This window comes from Periplaneta americana, chromosome 14, assembly GCF_040183065.1.
Source record: "Periplaneta americana isolate PAMFEO1 chromosome 14, P.americana_PAMFEO1_priV1, whole genome shotgun sequence".
Lineage (NCBI taxonomy): Eukaryota > Metazoa > Arthropoda > Insecta > Blattodea > Blattidae > Periplaneta > Periplaneta americana.
In genome coordinates, this window is record NC_091130.1 from 72,236,518 (window position 1) to 72,255,160 (window position 18,643).

Consider the following 18,643-nt stretch of genomic DNA (forward strand, 5'->3'; position numbering starts at 1 on the left):
ATATTTCGACATTTTGTTTTATATACGATAATTAATGTTAAGTTAAAAAAAAAAAACATTCAAAATTTAAGAATACAGTAAACTTCGATCTCCTAAAAGAGAAATATTACTACGATATTACTCTGTTTTCTTTCTTCAATAAAATCCTAAAGTCACAAGCAACAGAAGTGAAAATAAAACAATATCGAAGTGTTGCATCTGCAAACTCACGGTGCTTTGCTGGATTAAAACTTATGTACTATGCTATATTAATAACATTCGGAAGGCCTACTGAAGTGAAAATAAAAACAATATCAAAGTGTTATGGTATGTTAGATATTTTCTTTTATAACATTCTTATTAAATTTAAAAATAAATTCAAAATGTAAGAATATCATAAACCTCGACTTCCTAAAAGACAAAGGGGGAGAGAGAGAATAATGAAAGACGAAATTATTTTGCATCCAGATCCGTATATTTATCAATTATCAGTTAATACATTGGTATACCAAAGCACAGTACAGAACCAATAGTAACACTGTGATAATATCTCAAACAAAGTGATGTTACTACAACTGCATTTCAGATATCGTTTCTTTAACTTGGATTACTTTGTAACCACTGCAAAATAACAAAAGATCAGGATGTGTTAGTCAGATTCCTGTCTTCAGTTCAGAGGAATTCAAAGGACATCTATAGTATTGTTGATGGTCTTCGTAGATCAAAATATCTGAAATGACATTAATTCATCTTCAGATACAATTCAAAGACAAATATATTCATGCAAATCTAGTCTTTCAGGTGAAGCTCCCTGTAAAGCAGATTTGAATAACTTCAAGGGAAAAATTGTTCCGGGGCCGGGTATCGATCCCAGGACCTCTGGTTGAACATACCAGCGCTCTACCACTGAGCTACCCGGGAACTCCACCCGACACCGTCTCAACTTTTCCCTTTATATCCACACAACTCGCGTGGGTTGACGTATATATATATATATACGTTACTGTGTACGTTAACAGAAAACCACAATTCCAAGTCACACAGATATTGTGTGCACTCGTTGTGGGTCTCTGGCGTTTCGTCAACCCACGCGAGTTGTGTGGATATAAAGGGAAAAGTTGAGACGGTGTCGGGTGGAGTTCCCGGGTAGCTCAGTGGTAGAGCACTGGTACGTTCAACCAGAGGTCCCGGGATCGATACCCGGCCCCGGAACAATTTTTCCCTTGAAATTATTCAAATATATTCATATTCCCACAAGTTCAACATCAAGCTTGGATGCCGAACTTCTAGCAATATAAGAAACATGATCTGCATTCTAATACACTCAAAATCGCATCTGTAATGTTCCCATATGAGCCTTGTAACTTTCAGGACAAAACACATCACTAAACAAATATCACTTCTAACAAATTAAAATCTGACAACAGAATGCAGTGGGCACTTGAACACTGTAATACACCCGATAATGAGACTGTGCATATAACAGTCAAAGAGGATGCAACATTATTATTTACTTGATAGAAATTTGAAACAATGGCTCCACCATCAACAACATAAGGCCTAATTACACTACAAATTTCTGTGTCACAGAATATGATAACATTTTTGATCAAATATATATGATCAAATGTCTGATTTTGGGTATATTACACTATATCAAAGCTTTTATCACATCTTTTGTCACAGTTCTAACAATCAATCCACGACAGTTCTATGCATGTTGCAACTCTAAGTGCAGTAATGGTTATTGCATTAATACTGGAGAAGAAATAAAAGAAAAAACATATTTGGGTTAGAGATTAGGCAGGGAGAAAGCTACGGTTTGGCTATGACTATCTTCGTCGAACGAACATCGCTGACGATTGAAAACACCAGCGAACTTCTTTCTTTACCGGCGAACTTTGTAGGTGGATAGTAAATTGTTTTGAATCGATTTTAAATTCTGGAGGCTATGAGAGAATTTGGTATCCCTACCAAATTGGTAAATTTAACAAAAATAACCCTCTCCAAAACATATAATAAGGTAAAGATACAAACAAAACTATCTGATAAATTCTTAACAGTAAATGGGGTGAGGCAAGGAGACTCCTTATCTACAATTCTGTTTAATATCGGCCTTGAAAAAGTCATTAGGAACATTGATATAAATTTTAATGGTACCATATTTAATAGGACCAGACAGTGCATGGCCTATGCGGATGATATTGTGGTCATGAGTAGATCTCTTGGAGTGCTAAATGAAATGGTAAACCAAATTCAAATAGAAGCAGAGCACATGGGGTTAAAAATTAATAAAGAGAAAACTAAATATATGAGAAACATAAGACCAAGTGGCGTTTGTAATAAAGACATTATAATAAATGGACAGAAATATGAGGAAGTAGATTCTTTTAAATATCTAGGAGTTCTAATTACCCAAGAAAACACTGCAGATGCGGATATGAGGCAAAAAATTGCTGGGGGAAATAGATGCCTGAGAGCCCTTAACAAAACTTTGAGAGCAAGATGCATAAGTAAAAAAGCAAAACTTACATTATATAAAACAGTCGTAAGACCAATTGTGCTTTATGGCAGTGAAACTTGGACTCTGTCGAAGAAAATGGAACAACAACTGATGACATGGGAAAGGAAAATTCTAAGGAAAATCTATGGTCCTAAATATGAGAATGGGCACTGGAGAATTAGATATAATACAGAACTGAAAACTCAATATAAATCTCCAGATATTGTTGCTGAAATCAAAGCCCGTAGGTTGGAATGGTTAGGACATGTAATCAGGATGAATGATCAGAGAATACCAAAAAAGATTCTAAACACAAAACCAGAAGGCAGGCGCAATATTGGCAGACAGAAACTAAGATGGTTGGATGTAGTGGAGGAAGATTTAAGGACTCTAGGCGTGAGAAGATGGAGGCAGAAGGCTCTGGTTGGACAGGAATGGACCAAGATCCTAAGGGAGGCCAAGGCTGGACTACAAGGGCCGTACTGCCAAAGAAGAAGAAGAAGAAGAAGTAAATTGTTTTATATAGTTGACCATGTCTGATCAGCTGATAAGTGGATGACAATATGATAACATTATAAGTTTGCCTTGAAAAACAAGTACGGATCTTTAAAGTAGCTAATGTCATGTTTAGAAATAGATATACAGAGGGCTCTTTTAATTCATTGATATTAAGACATCTTGAAAATGAACACACCAATTTTAAGGAAATATTTCAGACCTTCTCCCGAACAACTTCATTTTGATTTAAGTTCAATTGAAAATGATACTGTAAAATTACTCACAAAATTTATTCACAAACCACTAAGCCCAGCTGAAAGATAAGCATAACTTTAAGGTAAAAACCAATGATATAAACACTTTATTTTTACTTTTTACAATGTTATTTTTTATTTAGGAGCATTTATTTAGGAAATAATGTTACAAATAAAAAAAAAATAATGTGAGAAGGAGGTTGTTGCACTTCTCTCCTTTGCTCGGAATTCCACTTCACTTACTATTTCACACTGAAACTTTTGCTTCAGTAGCTAAATCTGCCGCATCGTGTGTGTGTCCTTCAATTATGAATCACTTTACTCAATTGTATTAACAGTTCTGGTTGTTGCAAAATATAGATTTGTTATTTTTTACGTTGGTTCTTCTTTTTGGCTCATGTCGAACAGGTATTTGTGTTTAATCAATTAATATCTCGTCTTCATTAGTGGACAAATTGCAGAAAGATTTCTGTTTTACCGCCATTATGATATGTATGATGTATAAATCACATGTTATTAAATGATTTAATTCATGACCTACTGTAATTTTACAATTGGTTTCTTGGCGATGATAGCCAGGTTTTTGCCTCCAAGGCAAATGCCGACGACGTTCGTCGAGCCCAGCGACGTTCGTTGATGTTCATCGCCGTAAAGAAACCATGCACATTCAAATCAACGGGACAGAATCTCAGTGAAGATTGCCAGCGATGATCGTCAGCAATGATCATCAGCGAAGATCGCCATAGCCAAACCGTAGCTGAAGAGATACAAAAGGAATCCATCAAACTCTATTGAGAGAACTTCAGTGTAAAGATGTAAAATCCTATACTCCATATTTAAGAATGGATGACGTAACATTTCATGTGACTCATAATGTGATGTTAAAAGTCATGTGGTTTCACAGACCATATGAAGAGCACAGGAAAAGAACGTGCTTTGTCCACTTTATCAAATTTTTCAGGAGAGCAATTTCAAAGTTTGAAACCATATTCCATGGATACTAACGGAGATATTAATGAACACTTAAGTCAGTATGAAAGAACAGGTTATCTGAATGAATTTGAATTTAAGTTTGCATCCTTATTTTTGAAAATTGTAGTTTTATTGACATTTACGTAAAGTAATGTCATAAGTTACAGAGAAAAACCGTGCTTCTTATGTACAGAGGAATTAATTTTAGATTAAATATTACAAGTAAAGCTGTTTTCTTCCGGAAACGTGTTTGTATGTATGTTTGTGAGTATTGTGTGTTTAGAAATTTTGAATTCAGAATTTCAAAATCACGGGATTGACAAACCTTTAAATGATAACATAACATTAAACATTTTCTCTTTCCTTTTTTAACTTTTTCTGTAATGAAGTGGAGTGGGGCATAATAATAATAATAATAATAATAATAATAATAATAATAATAATAATAATAATAATAATAATAATAGTTATCACTTTTGTCACAAAATGCGCAGGGCCTCATAAGAATAAAACAAAATCAATTCTGTCCCAAAACACACAAGGTATAATAATAATAAAGATCACTTTTGGCTCAAAATACACATGAACTAATAATAATAAAAATCACTTTTGTCCCAAAATGCACAAAGCCTAATAATAATAATAATAATAATAATAATAATAATAATAATAATAATAATAATAATAAAGATCACTTTTGTGCAATTTTGTCCCAAAATGCACAGGACATAATAATAAAATAATAATAATAATAATAATAATAATAATAATAATAATAATAATAATAATAACAATAATAATGATAATAATAATAAATAATAATAATGCTCACTTTTGACTCAAAATGCACAGAGCCTAATAATAATAATAATAATAATAATAATAATAATGATCACTTTTGTTCCAAACTGCACAGGACCTAATAACAATAAAAATCACTTTTGTCCCAAAATGCACAGCCCAGTCTAGTGTGGAAGGTTTGTGTAAAACACTCTATCTTCGTGTCCACGAAATTCCTTCAAAATCTGGAGGTCCTAATACTTTTCCTTCGATATTACCAGAGAAGTTTCTTTGTTAGAAATAATGTTACCGATATTTAAATTATTAGCAGATATAAAATAAATTATTCAAAATAATTTGTGTTTTGCCTCTGTAAGCAGGACATGGGTATTCTTCAGATTGCTGCTCTCGAAATCGCAGTGAAGCTCTCACCACCGATGAAATCCTAGTTCCATTACACATATCACGATGTTGAATGAGGTGAGAGTGTTCTTTTGTGATGATTACCCCTCTGATGGGCCTTGTAAGAAATGAGTAGTTCCTCAAATATTTCTTCTGCAGAAATGACTCCCAACTTCCCATCATATCTTGATTGAACACCACAACATCAAAAGGCGTAGGTTTACTTCGAGCTTGTACCATGATCCGCACCCAACCCATTGGAAGTTCTGTTACTGCTTTTGTATTAGTTAGTCCTATATTTTATTACATTCCATAAACGAATGTTTAATTCTGTTCATAAGTTTAAATTCGTTCACAAGATAATTAAGATACTTCAGAACAATATAATTCTTGCTCTGGCCTGAACATGAATCACAAAAATATTCAAGATATCCGCTTTGTTGTCCATTATTCCTGTCACAAAGTGATTTAAAAAGGATACGACTTCATTGCTCCTTTTCTACCATTATCTTCAGTACAACTACAAAACACTGAAGTTTCATCTGAAATTTGATGAATATTGAAAGAGTAAACAGATAATTGCCTTCTGTAATACTAATAGACATCATTGATACTAATGTACGGTAAGCATACATTTTTTCGTAGTCCATGAAAATTGCTTCTGTTTCTTCAAACTTCCGACTTCTTAAACGAGCATTCCTCTTTCTGGTATAAAATATTTCAACTTTGAGTTTATGGACCTTGTTGTTACTGGCGATCTTATTAATTTATTCCAAAACTTGTTTCTTCATGTTGCCATCTAAATTATTTTCAGTCAGTCTTGCATTCAGCACTTCCATCTCAGCTGTGTACTTATCACATGCATGTATCACTCCTTGGATATCCAAATGCTATATTGAATTTGGTGTTGAACATTATTCTGTATGTTTCATATGAAATTATTAAATTTTGGTATTTTTTCTTGAACATTTCATACATCTTTTTCACTGATAGTTCTTCTGGGAGATACAATTTATTGGTCCTTCCATTGCTGTAATGACTGATCGCTTTCGATAAACTGGAATTATTGTAATGAGCCCAGTCATATGTAATGATTGTTGATTCCAGTCTTCTAAATCATTAAATTGCCTTATAATACTTGATCTTTCTTCAGCACTTACTTCCTCGAAACACTTTAACTAACAGTTGCAGTCTTCTCCTACTTCATGTGATTGAACCCTTAATTTCTTCATGACTGCAGTCATTCTCCCTCGTACTTTCTTTTTCTTAACACTGTTAGAAGTCGAAGGTCTCTGAGATCCATCCTCAGATGAAGTACTCAACATTCAATAATATAATATTATTTAATAATAATATTAAAATTTAAGTGACAAATTTACAACACTTATACTTCTAAACTGAATTTCTCAAACTAAAAAGATTTATACTTGTACATAAAGTTTATGCAGCAAGAACGAATTTTCTCATTATAACAATAATGAAAAACAATGGAATATTATTTTTACTCCAATTCCCTTCTTCCTGCTATAACATGCATGCCAATCCGTAAGGAAACTAAAAATTAAATCACAGAAACAGTGGACAGAGCACATTATTTCCCTGTAGTGAGAGGACTTAGCATGTTCTTTCCCTGTACGCCAAATCTAAAATCTCTTGTAGCACTTCGACTATTCACATTATCACATTGGTCGATTAATAACTTTAAACTACATGGAATCCTGCATCTCATAGCATGCATAACTCATTTTTGAAAAAAAGTGGACAAAGCACGTTCTTTTCCTGTGATCTTCAATATGATGATATATGATACGAATAATCTATGATTTATTGTCATTATGCACAGTATCCCAAGTGGCTGATGGCCCTTCACATTTCTGTCACACAGACCATATGTACTTAATGTCCGCCATTTTCTTTCTTCTTAGTCAAAGATTTTATCAAAGGTATGATGATGACCATAACTTTTATCACAGAACTATGTCACAACTAGATGTGATCAAAGATGCAATATTACACTGTAAAATATTTTATCATATATATTTTATCAAACTTCTGTGACACAGAAATTTGATAGTGTAATATAGGCCTAAGGTCTGTCAAACTAAAGCTGAAATTTTAAAATACATACAACATTCACTGCAGATAAACTTAAAGAAATGAATCAATTCCACTAAAGAAATAGACTTCAAAATCTTACAAAACTCACAACTCTGAACAAAAGAAAGAGAAATATATATGTAGCTGTAGACAGACAAATCAACCAGCATGTCCAAAGCCACTTTTTTTAACATCAGGAATGCCGAATTCGTGTATTGAATGGAAAATCTAAAAACTGATTCTTTCAGCATCACAATACTTCCTCTAATGCAAAAGAAAAGGAAGAGAAACAACACTCACCGAATAGGACAATTTTCATCACTTCCTCTTTACTACAGATCATCAAGATTACTGTAGAGCGACATGACTTCACAGAACAGGTCAAAATTTCTCACGAAATGAAAATGCTCACCTGCGTGACGAGACCAGCAGCCACAGTGATGCCTCCCACACGCAGCATGAAGCGTCCAAGCTCCTTGATGTCCCTGTACAGCTCCATGCAGATAGGGCGGGACGTCTGCAACTCAACCACAGCATTTGAGTTACGCACCAGGCATCGTGGGCGGCGCTTCACAACCTCACCAGAACTCTTGTGCAACTGGGCCACCAGTTTCGTGATCACCGCCTGCTCCAGCAGCGACTGGTGGTGTAGGATCACCTGTCACAGTCACCAACAATGAAGGAGATCCTTAAGAAAGGACAGCTTTTAATTTCTTCTTGCTGTTCTATGTTGTAATACAGTAATTAAAATGTCAAAATTTCAAATTTGCACGAAGATACATTTGAAAGTCCTCTGAATGCATTCTGAACGTTTTCACAATAGTATGATCAAGACTAAAGAAGACATAGCCAAGGCCAGAGAAAACAGAGTCATTGCCAAATAAGACAGTCAAGATCAAAGAAAGCAAAAGTCAAGGCCAGAGAAGACACTCAAGGCCGAAGAAAACAGAGTCAAGATCTAGAGTCAGGACCAAAGAAGGCAGAGTCTATGTCAAAGAAGACACAGTCAAGACCAAGGAAAACATAGTTAAGGCCAAAGAAGACAGAGTCAAGCCACAGAAGACAAGATTGAAAATCAAACAAGACAAAGTCAACATCAAAGAAGACAATCAAGGTCAAAGGAGACTGAGGCAAACTCAAAGATGTCAAAATCAAGATCAAAGAAATCAGAATCACATTTTCGCGACATTGCCAGCTTGCTCAGTTCAACTGGTAGTGGCCATTCATACCTCGTTAGATGCGGTGTCCCTTCCTCTATCCAATGGTATACTGTATCTCTATCTTTTATTTGTGAGCAGAAGTGGTGAGCAGGGATTGCATTTTTACGTGACAATCAATTCCCAATTAACTCCTCCATACTTAGTGAGGAGAGTTCTACGTCAAAAAAAAAAAGTTTTTTTTTCTGGTCAATGGTTGATTTTTATTAATAACTGCAATCACTATTTATAAGTCAATTTATCTCGAAATGATGAATATGGAATTTACCAGATTAACCTACCGTCCTTTAAATAGGACACTTTCATATCTTGGAAAATGTTACTTAAATTTTAGAAGTAACTCTATTTCTTCATTATTCCTGTACATGAAATTAAATTAGTATTTGTGCTGCATGCTTATTTCCCGCATGTAGTACTTAGTGCCTAGTCGAAAGTGTGTGTGTATGTGTGTGTGTATACTGATGATATGCCCTTCCATATTAACGGGTACAGTCAAAAGTCACAATTGTCGAATTTGGGGGGATGAGCCATCACATGAGATCTTTAAACACCAGTATGTCTTCCCTAAAGTGAATGTTTGGCGTGGGTTGATGCATGACCATGTTATCAGACCTTTTTTCACATGAAACGAACCATTTATTATTTACTGTGAGATGCTAGAAAATTTCGTGTTTCCACAGTTGAACAATATTGAGGTACATGCCGGATGATTTTTTTTTTTCAAGAAGATGGGACTTCACCCACTACATTCGGGTTGCTCATACAGCATTGAACTTGAAGTTCCCCAACAGATGGGTTGGAAGAGGAGGGCTGATCTCATGGCTGCCACGAAATCCAGACATTACATCCCTTGACTTTTTTATGTGGGGATATGTCAAGAACTTTGTGTGCTCTGAAAAGATCTGTGACCTTCATCATCTACGTGAAAGAATAATTGCAGGCAAAGTGAACATAACTCCCAACATGCTGGCATGCTCATGGGAAGTGCCTGAATATCGTTTGAATGTATGCAGAGCTACGAATGGAGCGCATATTGAAATCTACTAAATGCAAAAAAAAAAAAAAAAAAAACCTTCTGTATACAGGGTGTTAAAAAAAAGTATCCAATATTTTAGGAGGTGCTAGTATGCATCAAAACAAGAAAAAATGTCTAATAAACATGGGTCCTACAACACATACATTCTGAGATCTGAACATTTGTTCACAGGAGGTGTTCAATGTGCCGTCCATTTATGGCAATGCATTTTTCTGCCCTACAATACAGCAGATTACCAGATAATCATACCGTAGTTGACACCCCTGCCATGAAATACTGAAAACAAAAGTTTGGTTGTGGATACGGACGGGGTTGTGAATTTTCGTAATCAGCATGTGTTGCCTGATGAAAATTCCCAAGCAGTTGAAGAAATAAGGCATCAGCACTGATTCTCAATCAACGTATGGGTAGGCGTTCTTGACCGTGCTACCACAGAGATTAATTGGGGCCCATTATCAGTACTTTCTTATTAATGTATTGCCTGCCTTGCTGGAGTATGTGCCATGTCAGCAAAGACTGCAGATGTGATTCATGCATGATGGCACACCAGACATTTTTTCCGCAATGAGCATGAACACCTGACGCTAGCATTTCAGGACTGCTGGATTGATTGGGGAGGCCCCACACCTTGGCCTGCTCATTCCTCAAATCTAAATCCCCATGACTTTTGGTTATCAAGAACAACCAGGTCAATTTCAAAGAGTGCGTGATTCCTTACGCTGAAGGTCAGAGGAATGCACTGCCATGAATGAATGTCACATTCAGCACCTCCTATGAACAAGTGTACAGGTCTCAGAAAGTATGTGTTGTAGAATCCATGTTTATTAGACATTATTTTCTTGTTTTCATGCATACTAGCATCTCCTAAAATATTGGATACTTTTTTTTTAACACCCTGTATATGCTTTCATGTCATCTAAGTTGACTTTTTTGTTATTAGTGTAATAAACTTTTCTGAAACACCGGAGTTCTTTTATAGAAACCCTGTATTTTGATACGAGTTTCTTAACATCACTTTTTAAACTGATTGCCATGTTTACTTCCAAACTTCATCTTCATGATTTACATGTTTAAAAACAGACTTCTTTCATGATTTAATAATTCAAATAACGATTTTTTTACGAAATACAGTAGTTTTATTTACAGACTTTGACGTATTTTATTCACTCTACTAGTGTCCCTAAGTATTGATAATGTATATCTTTTGGGTGTACATAACCAAGGAAACGAAAGTTCAACTTCTAATTTGTTCCATATTGTAATTTCTTTTGACATGCCTTTTGAATAACAGTTCAAAAAACAAACTATAAATTGTAATATCATTTGCAACATAATACAGAAAATGAGTTGTTGCAAAATGGGTGAAACATATAATCAGAAAGCATGTGTCACAGTCATGATATTCATACTTTGGCCAGTTTTGATAGTTAAACCAGTTCTGACCAGGTTAAAACCAATTTTGACCATTCACCTGATCATTATTACAATTTAGTAGTTTCCTGCTATTCCTTACTTCAGTCACCGCCAATCTTTTAAATCATAATTTGATATTTTCTGCCTAAAAATTCAACACCCTCAACAATTTGGTTTAAACCTGTGTACCTGAGGTCTAGAGGCAGAGCCAACTTACCGAATATCCCTTGGTTATAGGAATTTTTATGTTAAAGACAACGATACGAGCTTCGAAGTGGGATGTGACTGGAATTGGCTGAGCTGGGTCACACAGTATGTAGCCCACAGAGACATTCTGCATGTCGATGCCTGACAAGGTTGCACTCGCCTGGTCCCCAGCAAAAGCCACCTGTACTGCTGAGTCATCTATTGTTAAAGCTGAAATAAATGCCAACAACCATAATATTACTCAGTTACAAACACTTTACATATAGTAGTAATAAGATACACTGACGGAAATGTTTACCTTTCACTACAGCACCTTCATTTTGGGGTTGGACAAGTACTTTATCGCCTACTTGTACCATTCCAGTCTCCACACGTCCAGAGACACAGAAACCAGACCCAGTACCCTTGAAGATGTCGTTAACAGATAACCTAAATGGTTTTGTGATAGGTCGTTCAGGTGATTTAAATCTATCTGTAAGCAACAAAATAATCCAGTCTTACTTCTTAGTGTCTGTGAGTCCAGTTATTACTGAGCACACAATATTTCAAATTTTGTGGTGCTGTTAATATCATAGAATCTCTAAAAGCATCTACTTTTATACCAAAAGGCACTGTCAAGGAGTTAGTTGGTACATCTAATTGTAACTGATAGTGGGAACTCTATTCTGAAATTCACCCTTGCAATTTAATTCTCTTATACTTCATGAAATCTCTGATATTTTATTGCGATCTTTAGGATTTTTCTGGGTTTCTTCCTCATTCTTTGCACCATGTGAAGTAATTACTAGGTATATTAGTATTACATATATTTTATATTAGAAGTTTCATATTAAAAAAAAATTACTATAATTCAAAACTGTAATGAGCATGACTTATCAGGTTGGCAGCTTGTCAATAAGATGAGAACATTATTTCCTAAATAAATTAACAGACAACAGTATTACCACAGTCTAGTATATATAGTCACGAAGCTCAATACGTAGGGAATATGCATCCATAGATAGTTGCTAACCACTAGGATCGCTACTATCGCCTCATCACAGACAATGCAAAATAGTACCGGCACAGTTTATTGTTCCTAGTACCCTCAACAACTCAAGCTTCGTGACTGTATATACTAGACTGTGGTATTACAGTAATTAAATAATTATAAAATAAGTACAGTGGAGCTTTGATTATAGTACCTTCTTCTGCAAGACTGCAATAGGAATCAAAACGATTGTAATCGAGAACTGAAGTTCTTGTTATAGTGATAATTAGTTCTAAAAATAAAACCTGGCCACATACAAATGTTTTTATTTCAGATTATAACTTTGAACTAAATTATGTACTCCAAAAAAAATATCATACCTGAACACTAACGGATATTGCTGATAAAATTTTAACAGAAAAGCTTAATTATGCTGTAAAATTCAATAAACACTGAATTCCATGTTTTGATAGGCTGCTATATTTGTTCAGTCAGCATTAAGGTTTGCTTCTTGAATAAGGAAGATATCTATATTATTATCTGAGAGTATAACCAAGCTCTCAGACTCATTACTGGTGGAATCAAAACAACTCCAATAGATTCTATGAGATTCCTCACTAATATTAACAGCATCAAAATGACAATAGAAGAAAAAGCACTGATTCAATATGAAAAACTTATCAGATTACCAGGAAACAATTGGCATTCATACAGTCCTCTCTGTAGATTGAAAACTCAAAAAAGTTTCATATCCATTGTTCAAGAATTAAAACAGAAAATCAATATCCCAAATTTAAAAGAAAACTTACAAATTAAACCAAACCCTTTAACTCTATTAAATATAGAATATAATCTAAATTTAACAGAAGAAATACTGAAATCAGAAGTAAACACTGAAATACTGAAACAATTGTCTTTAAAGACAATTAATATTAGGTACCCTCCACAAAACTGGCTTCATTTATACACCGACGGATCCTTGATCTCCAGAGAACAAGGTGCCGGTGCAGGTGTTACATGCTGTCTCTTCTCACTTTATAGATCTCTTGGATATGGAACAACAAGTTTTGATGGTGAAATCATTGCAATAAGTGAATGTCTCAGGAATCTTCTATGCCACATCAATAAATTTAGGAATGCAGTTATATTGTCAGACTCCAAAGCAGCTATTCTATCAATCGTCTCTAAACACACACCTTCATCTCAAACAGCAGAAATAACTAAAATGCTCTCTCAATTAATATCACTCAATAAAAGAATTGTATTCCAATGGATACCGTCCCATTGTGGAATCCTGGAAAACGAGAATGCGGATGCTTTAGCAAAGAAGGGCAGCACTGCTATTTACAGACCTGTTACTAAATCTACATATTACTCTGTGAAGAGATTTATTAAATCTACATACTTAGACTTCAACAAACAAAATTTGATAACTCAATCCCAAGGGAAAAAATGGAACTCTCTGCATCAAAATCCACAGTTAATTCCCGATTTACCACGAAAATCGTCTGTAGCAGCATTTAGACTGGCAACAGGCCATGATTGTTTGGCCAAACACCTGCATAGAATTGGAATATATCAGTCCCCTAACTACCCATTGTGCAACTCAAACCAAGAAATGGATTCGGAACACCTCAAAATCTGTGCCTCAGTGGCTGGTCATGATGATATCTTTGAAAAATATTGGAGTGCAAGAGGTCAAATGACTTTATTGTCAAACGCCTGGCATTAGAAAACAACAACAACATATTTGTTCAGTGACTTTGATATCGAAATTAATGCTTCAGATGCATGTATCAGAATGGTACTGAGCATACAGAATGTTACACAATGCCATGACCACATACAGACACAAAAAGCTCGTGACCAAACATTATAGTGACTGCACACAATCAAACATAGATCTCTTTACTATATCCACACTCATAGCATTTTCGAAGTAATTTTCCGTAAAATAAAAACACCACTCTTGATTCCAACAGTCAACAAACTTTACTAATAGCTATGATTCAAATCTTCAAACTGTGGAGACAGCAAACCTCCTAAGTTCAGGCCTAATTGCATAACTCATGAATTTACTAAACACTGAGGCAGTGACATGATGCTCCTGACTAAGAATGTTAGTCATTCAAGAGAAATGTAACAGTACATGACTGAGCAGAAATGATAATTTGTAGAATAACTACTGTAACAGAATTTAATGGTATTGAACAGAGAACGATGGTTAGTAGAAATGAGATAGTCATATTACGACCTACTCCAATTAATATTTGTAACTTTTCTTTCAATTACAATATTAGAAGAAACTAGCAACCACTCAATCTCAAAATTAAACTGCATGCACTTCTATTAGTCTTAGCTTTCTTGTAGCAGTTCTATAATAAGAGTAAGGAAAGTATACATTTATACAAATTCAATTGAGCAAGAACATATTTATTGAAAACACCTAAGATAAAATTTAAAGTGCATTCAAGTGCACACATTTGAAGGGACTAAAACAACTTAGAGCGAAGGTTTTAAAGTTTTCTTACCAAAATGAAATACCATATAATTATAGTATATTTATTTTCTTTTTAAATTATTGCATTGCATTTGACATTCACTGATGTTGGGGAGTGTTAGTATACTAAATGAATATAAGAACAGTCTCTACATTTAGTTGTATTTCTGTATTACTATCTTTTAATTACGCCATCCTTTTGTGTGTTTCATGTTTACTCCTACAATGATGGTAGCATTTAAATTGTTTAATAAAATATGTTAATATCTCTCAAAAAGTTATTATTTAGCCCATGAAAACTATTATCAAAATACTTGATGTCATGAAGTTTCTCTGTAAAAGCTTTTGAAGACTGAGATTGCTTGCATTACAAAAGGTTATTCAGAGAAATAGATAGTGTCAGACGACATACCTATGACATCCAGGAGACAAGGCCCCTTGTACCACTGTAGCAGCATGTCTTCAGTTGGAGGAGAAACAAGGTTCTCGCCAGTGAGCCCACTGCAAGGTACGAATGTCACGTCAGTCTCTCTAAACCCAGCTTGCCTTAAAAATGTCCCAAGCTTCCCAACCACCTCTTCGAACCTCTCCTGTGACCAACCAACAGTGTCCAATTTATTCACCACAACACCAAGTTGGCTGACACCTGAAAAGAATATGAATCTAAATCAGAAGTCAAGAGTTTGCAAAGGTAGTATAACATTTGGAAGTGAGATGAAGTAGTTTATCCTATTTCAAAGTACCATTCTCAAACTTACCTGGTGAATGCAAGATAAACTGCGAAGAACCACAATTAGAATTGCTGCTTAAGTCATGAACAATGTTCAGTCTCTGTCATTAAAAAGCAATTTAGAATGTTTACAGAAACAAGTTGTTAAAAATTAAGATGGAATATTACGGTTAAAACCTGTGTATAATTTACAATATACTAACAAACACTGCACTTACCCAACGACCGCACCAAGAGGGCATGTTCTCTGGTCTGGCCACCACTCTCAAAACCTGTTTCGAACTCTCCCCTTGTAGCATCTACCACCAGAAGAGCAACGTCTGCCTGAGTTGCACCCGTAATCATGTTGGGTATGAAGTCTTTGTGGCCTGGAGCATCCAACAGTGTCACAACTTTGTTTGGAGTCTCGAACTTAGACTGGCCCACATCCATTGTTATACCACGTGACCTTATAATTTGAAGAAATAAATACATTACAACAAAATGGATTATATTACCTACAGAAAACTTCCTAATTAAATAACATGATCCTTCCCTATGATTCTAGACCTAGCATTTCTTACTGCTAACCAAAAAGAAATAGGCACTGCTTACTGCTAACCAAAATAGAGTCGGTAATAAGATTTAATTCAATCTTATTGGAGCTGATCATGTACGGCTGCAACATGGTAATGCGATATTTTAACGAAATCTATATGAAGTTATGTTGATTAGAGGTACTGATGGCCAGTTCTTTTCTAGTAATGAGTTTCTGTAAAGGTGCTATAGTCACTAGGTTTTTTTTTTATTATTTCTTTTAATTTTAGTAGGTTATTTTACGACGCTTTATCAACATCTCTGGTTATTTAGCATCTGAATGAGATGAAGGTGATAATGCCAGTGAAATGAATCTGGGGTCCAACACCGAAAGTTACCCAGAATTTGCTCATATTGGGTTGAGGGAAAACCCTGGAAAAAACCTGAACCAGGTAACTTGCCCTGATCGGGAATCGAGCCCAGGCCACCTGGTTTCGTGGCCAGATGAGCTAACCATTACTCCACAGGTGTGGATATTACTAGGTTGCTGGGTTCATACACCAAGTTCTGAGAGTCAGCTTCTGAACAATATATTTATTGTATCTGAGTTTGAATTTATTTGCAGTCTATGAACACAAGTGCAATCCACATAGTCAAAATAAATAAGACAATGACAAAAAACACAAACTCATCATATCAATAAAAAAACGAAAACAATGCAAAACAATATAAAAAAAATGTATAAAGTTCTAAGGAAGAGCTACACAAACTTTAACACTAAACATTCATTAATATAATTTTTTTTTACTAATGGTGGTTAATTGACGGAGGAGGAGGAGAGAGAGTAAAAATGGCAAGCATGTAGGACTGACATCCCAACCGCTACTAATGCTGTTTGCCTTAACCTTCTCCTACCCTGAGACCCTCCATGACCTACAATATTTCAGATGAACGAAATGTCTACTTGCACAAGCATGTTTCACTGTATATTATCTGCATTCAGTTGCAAATGTTACACTCACCTCTCCTCACCAGTCTCATCCAGGATCCACGCATAAACGAAAGATTGCTTTCCTAGCTTTTTGCTCTCCTGTTCATATTTGTGCATTGTTTTCTTGTTGACCTGCCCCAGTGAGTACAGCAGATGGCCCATGAGTGTACTCTTGCCTGCATCCACGTGGCCAATCACAACCATGTGCAGCTGCTCCTTGCTCTGACCTCGCTCCTGCTGGTACTGTGCCAAAACATCCACCTTGTTGTCACGGGACCTAACAACAATCACAGTTCTATAACTGCTTCACCTTCAGAGGCCTGTTTCTTAAGAGGCAAGGATGGTGAAATTAGAAACTTTTTACCCAATTAATGCGCAATTACAATTTTTGTGTGTTGTATAATCCATTTTTAACGAAACTGAGTTAGAAGCAGAAATATGCTGATATTCTATCTCTGTAGCCCTAAAGCGGCAGAATATCAAACTATTTATTATTTTACTAGTACATATTACTGTAGCTTTGAAGTTAGCAGTTCCTAGAATAATGTTGCATATGGTCGAGAAAATGTGCCACTATGAATAGCATTTCTGGGTCATCCCACATAACATTTTCGAAGTAACTAACTATGAACTTCGCAGGATATTTAACTAAATACTTAGTAGTTCATGAAAAAGACATTACTGTCTTTTAACATAAGCACTCTAAAATATAAACAGAAATTCTTAATGAAAAGAAATAATTAATAATGGAAAAAATATTAAATATTATATGGTGTGACACAAGAACATTTTCTTGCCACTTAATTTATTACTAAAATCGAAAATGTTCATATTATTGTGCCAAATGACATAAAAGCATTCAGTTGTCTTCCAAACAATTAAGACACTTGTGTAGCACATGTAACTCTAAACCACAAACTTAAAAAAAAAATAACAGTGCCATTAACAAATAAAATATTGCAAATATGTTGTGACACACGAATATTTCTGTCATGTTGATTACTAATTATTGTTTTAAATGCACTATAATACATCACTTCTTGAGTAAGACTTAAACACTGTGCCTACAGTTCTTATTATATAAAACAACACTTGATTGCCCTAAAATAAACTTTCAGATTTAACCTTTTAACTGTTGTTGTTTTTTTTTCAACCTGCCGAACCCTTCTTACCGAGATGTTTTAACAACTTTAAAATATTTTATAAATGTATAATACCATGCAAAGATTAATGCAAAATTGCTTAAACACTCACCAATAATGATTTATTCACTGCAGATAATCCACATTTTCAGAAATTGCCTTTTTAATATGTGTAGAATATACCACATGCAACACACATAAATGAGGAGAGTTCACAAAGGCCACTAATTTGCATTACATGGCAATAATTTAAATTACAGAATTTTCAGCACTGTTTTCAGTTATAAACTAAAGGCATTGAAACACGATCCCGCCTGCTTGTAGAAGCCATATTTTTACAAACCCATAAATCTCCAGATCACGCAATCATGCTCACGACGGCTTCTCGTTGATTCGAGAATTTCTTGTGCAGAACCTCGAATTTTTTTATTTACAT

The 18,643-nt window shown here is 34.9% G+C and overlaps 1 protein-coding gene across 2 annotated transcripts in view; it reads right to left on the bottom strand.

Moving 5' to 3' along the window:
* Positions 1-566: 566 nt before the first annotated feature.
* The window catches only part of HBS1 (translation elongation factor EF-1alpha (GTPase) HBS1), a 116,336-nt gene continuing 98,259 nt past the window's right edge, over positions 567-18,643 (bottom strand). The window contains exons 7-13 of one of the 2 annotated variants that reach the window (XM_069845577.1): positions 17,097-17,342; positions 15,777-16,006; positions 15,241-15,474; positions 11,657-11,830; positions 11,369-11,568; positions 7,898-8,143; positions 567-709 (exon numbers count right to left, since the gene is read on the bottom strand). In XM_069845577.1, coding sequence (XP_069701678.1) covers positions 701-709; positions 7,898-8,143; positions 11,369-11,568; positions 11,657-11,830; positions 15,241-15,474; positions 15,777-16,006; positions 17,097-17,342 — 1,339 coding nt within the window. In that variant the 3' untranslated portion in view covers positions 567-700. Of the gene's footprint in view, positions 710-3,848; positions 3,992-7,897; positions 8,144-11,368; positions 11,569-11,656; positions 11,831-15,240; positions 15,475-15,776; positions 16,007-17,096; positions 17,343-18,643 lie in introns of those variants that run through there. The other variant, XM_069845576.1, reaches the window with a different exon arrangement.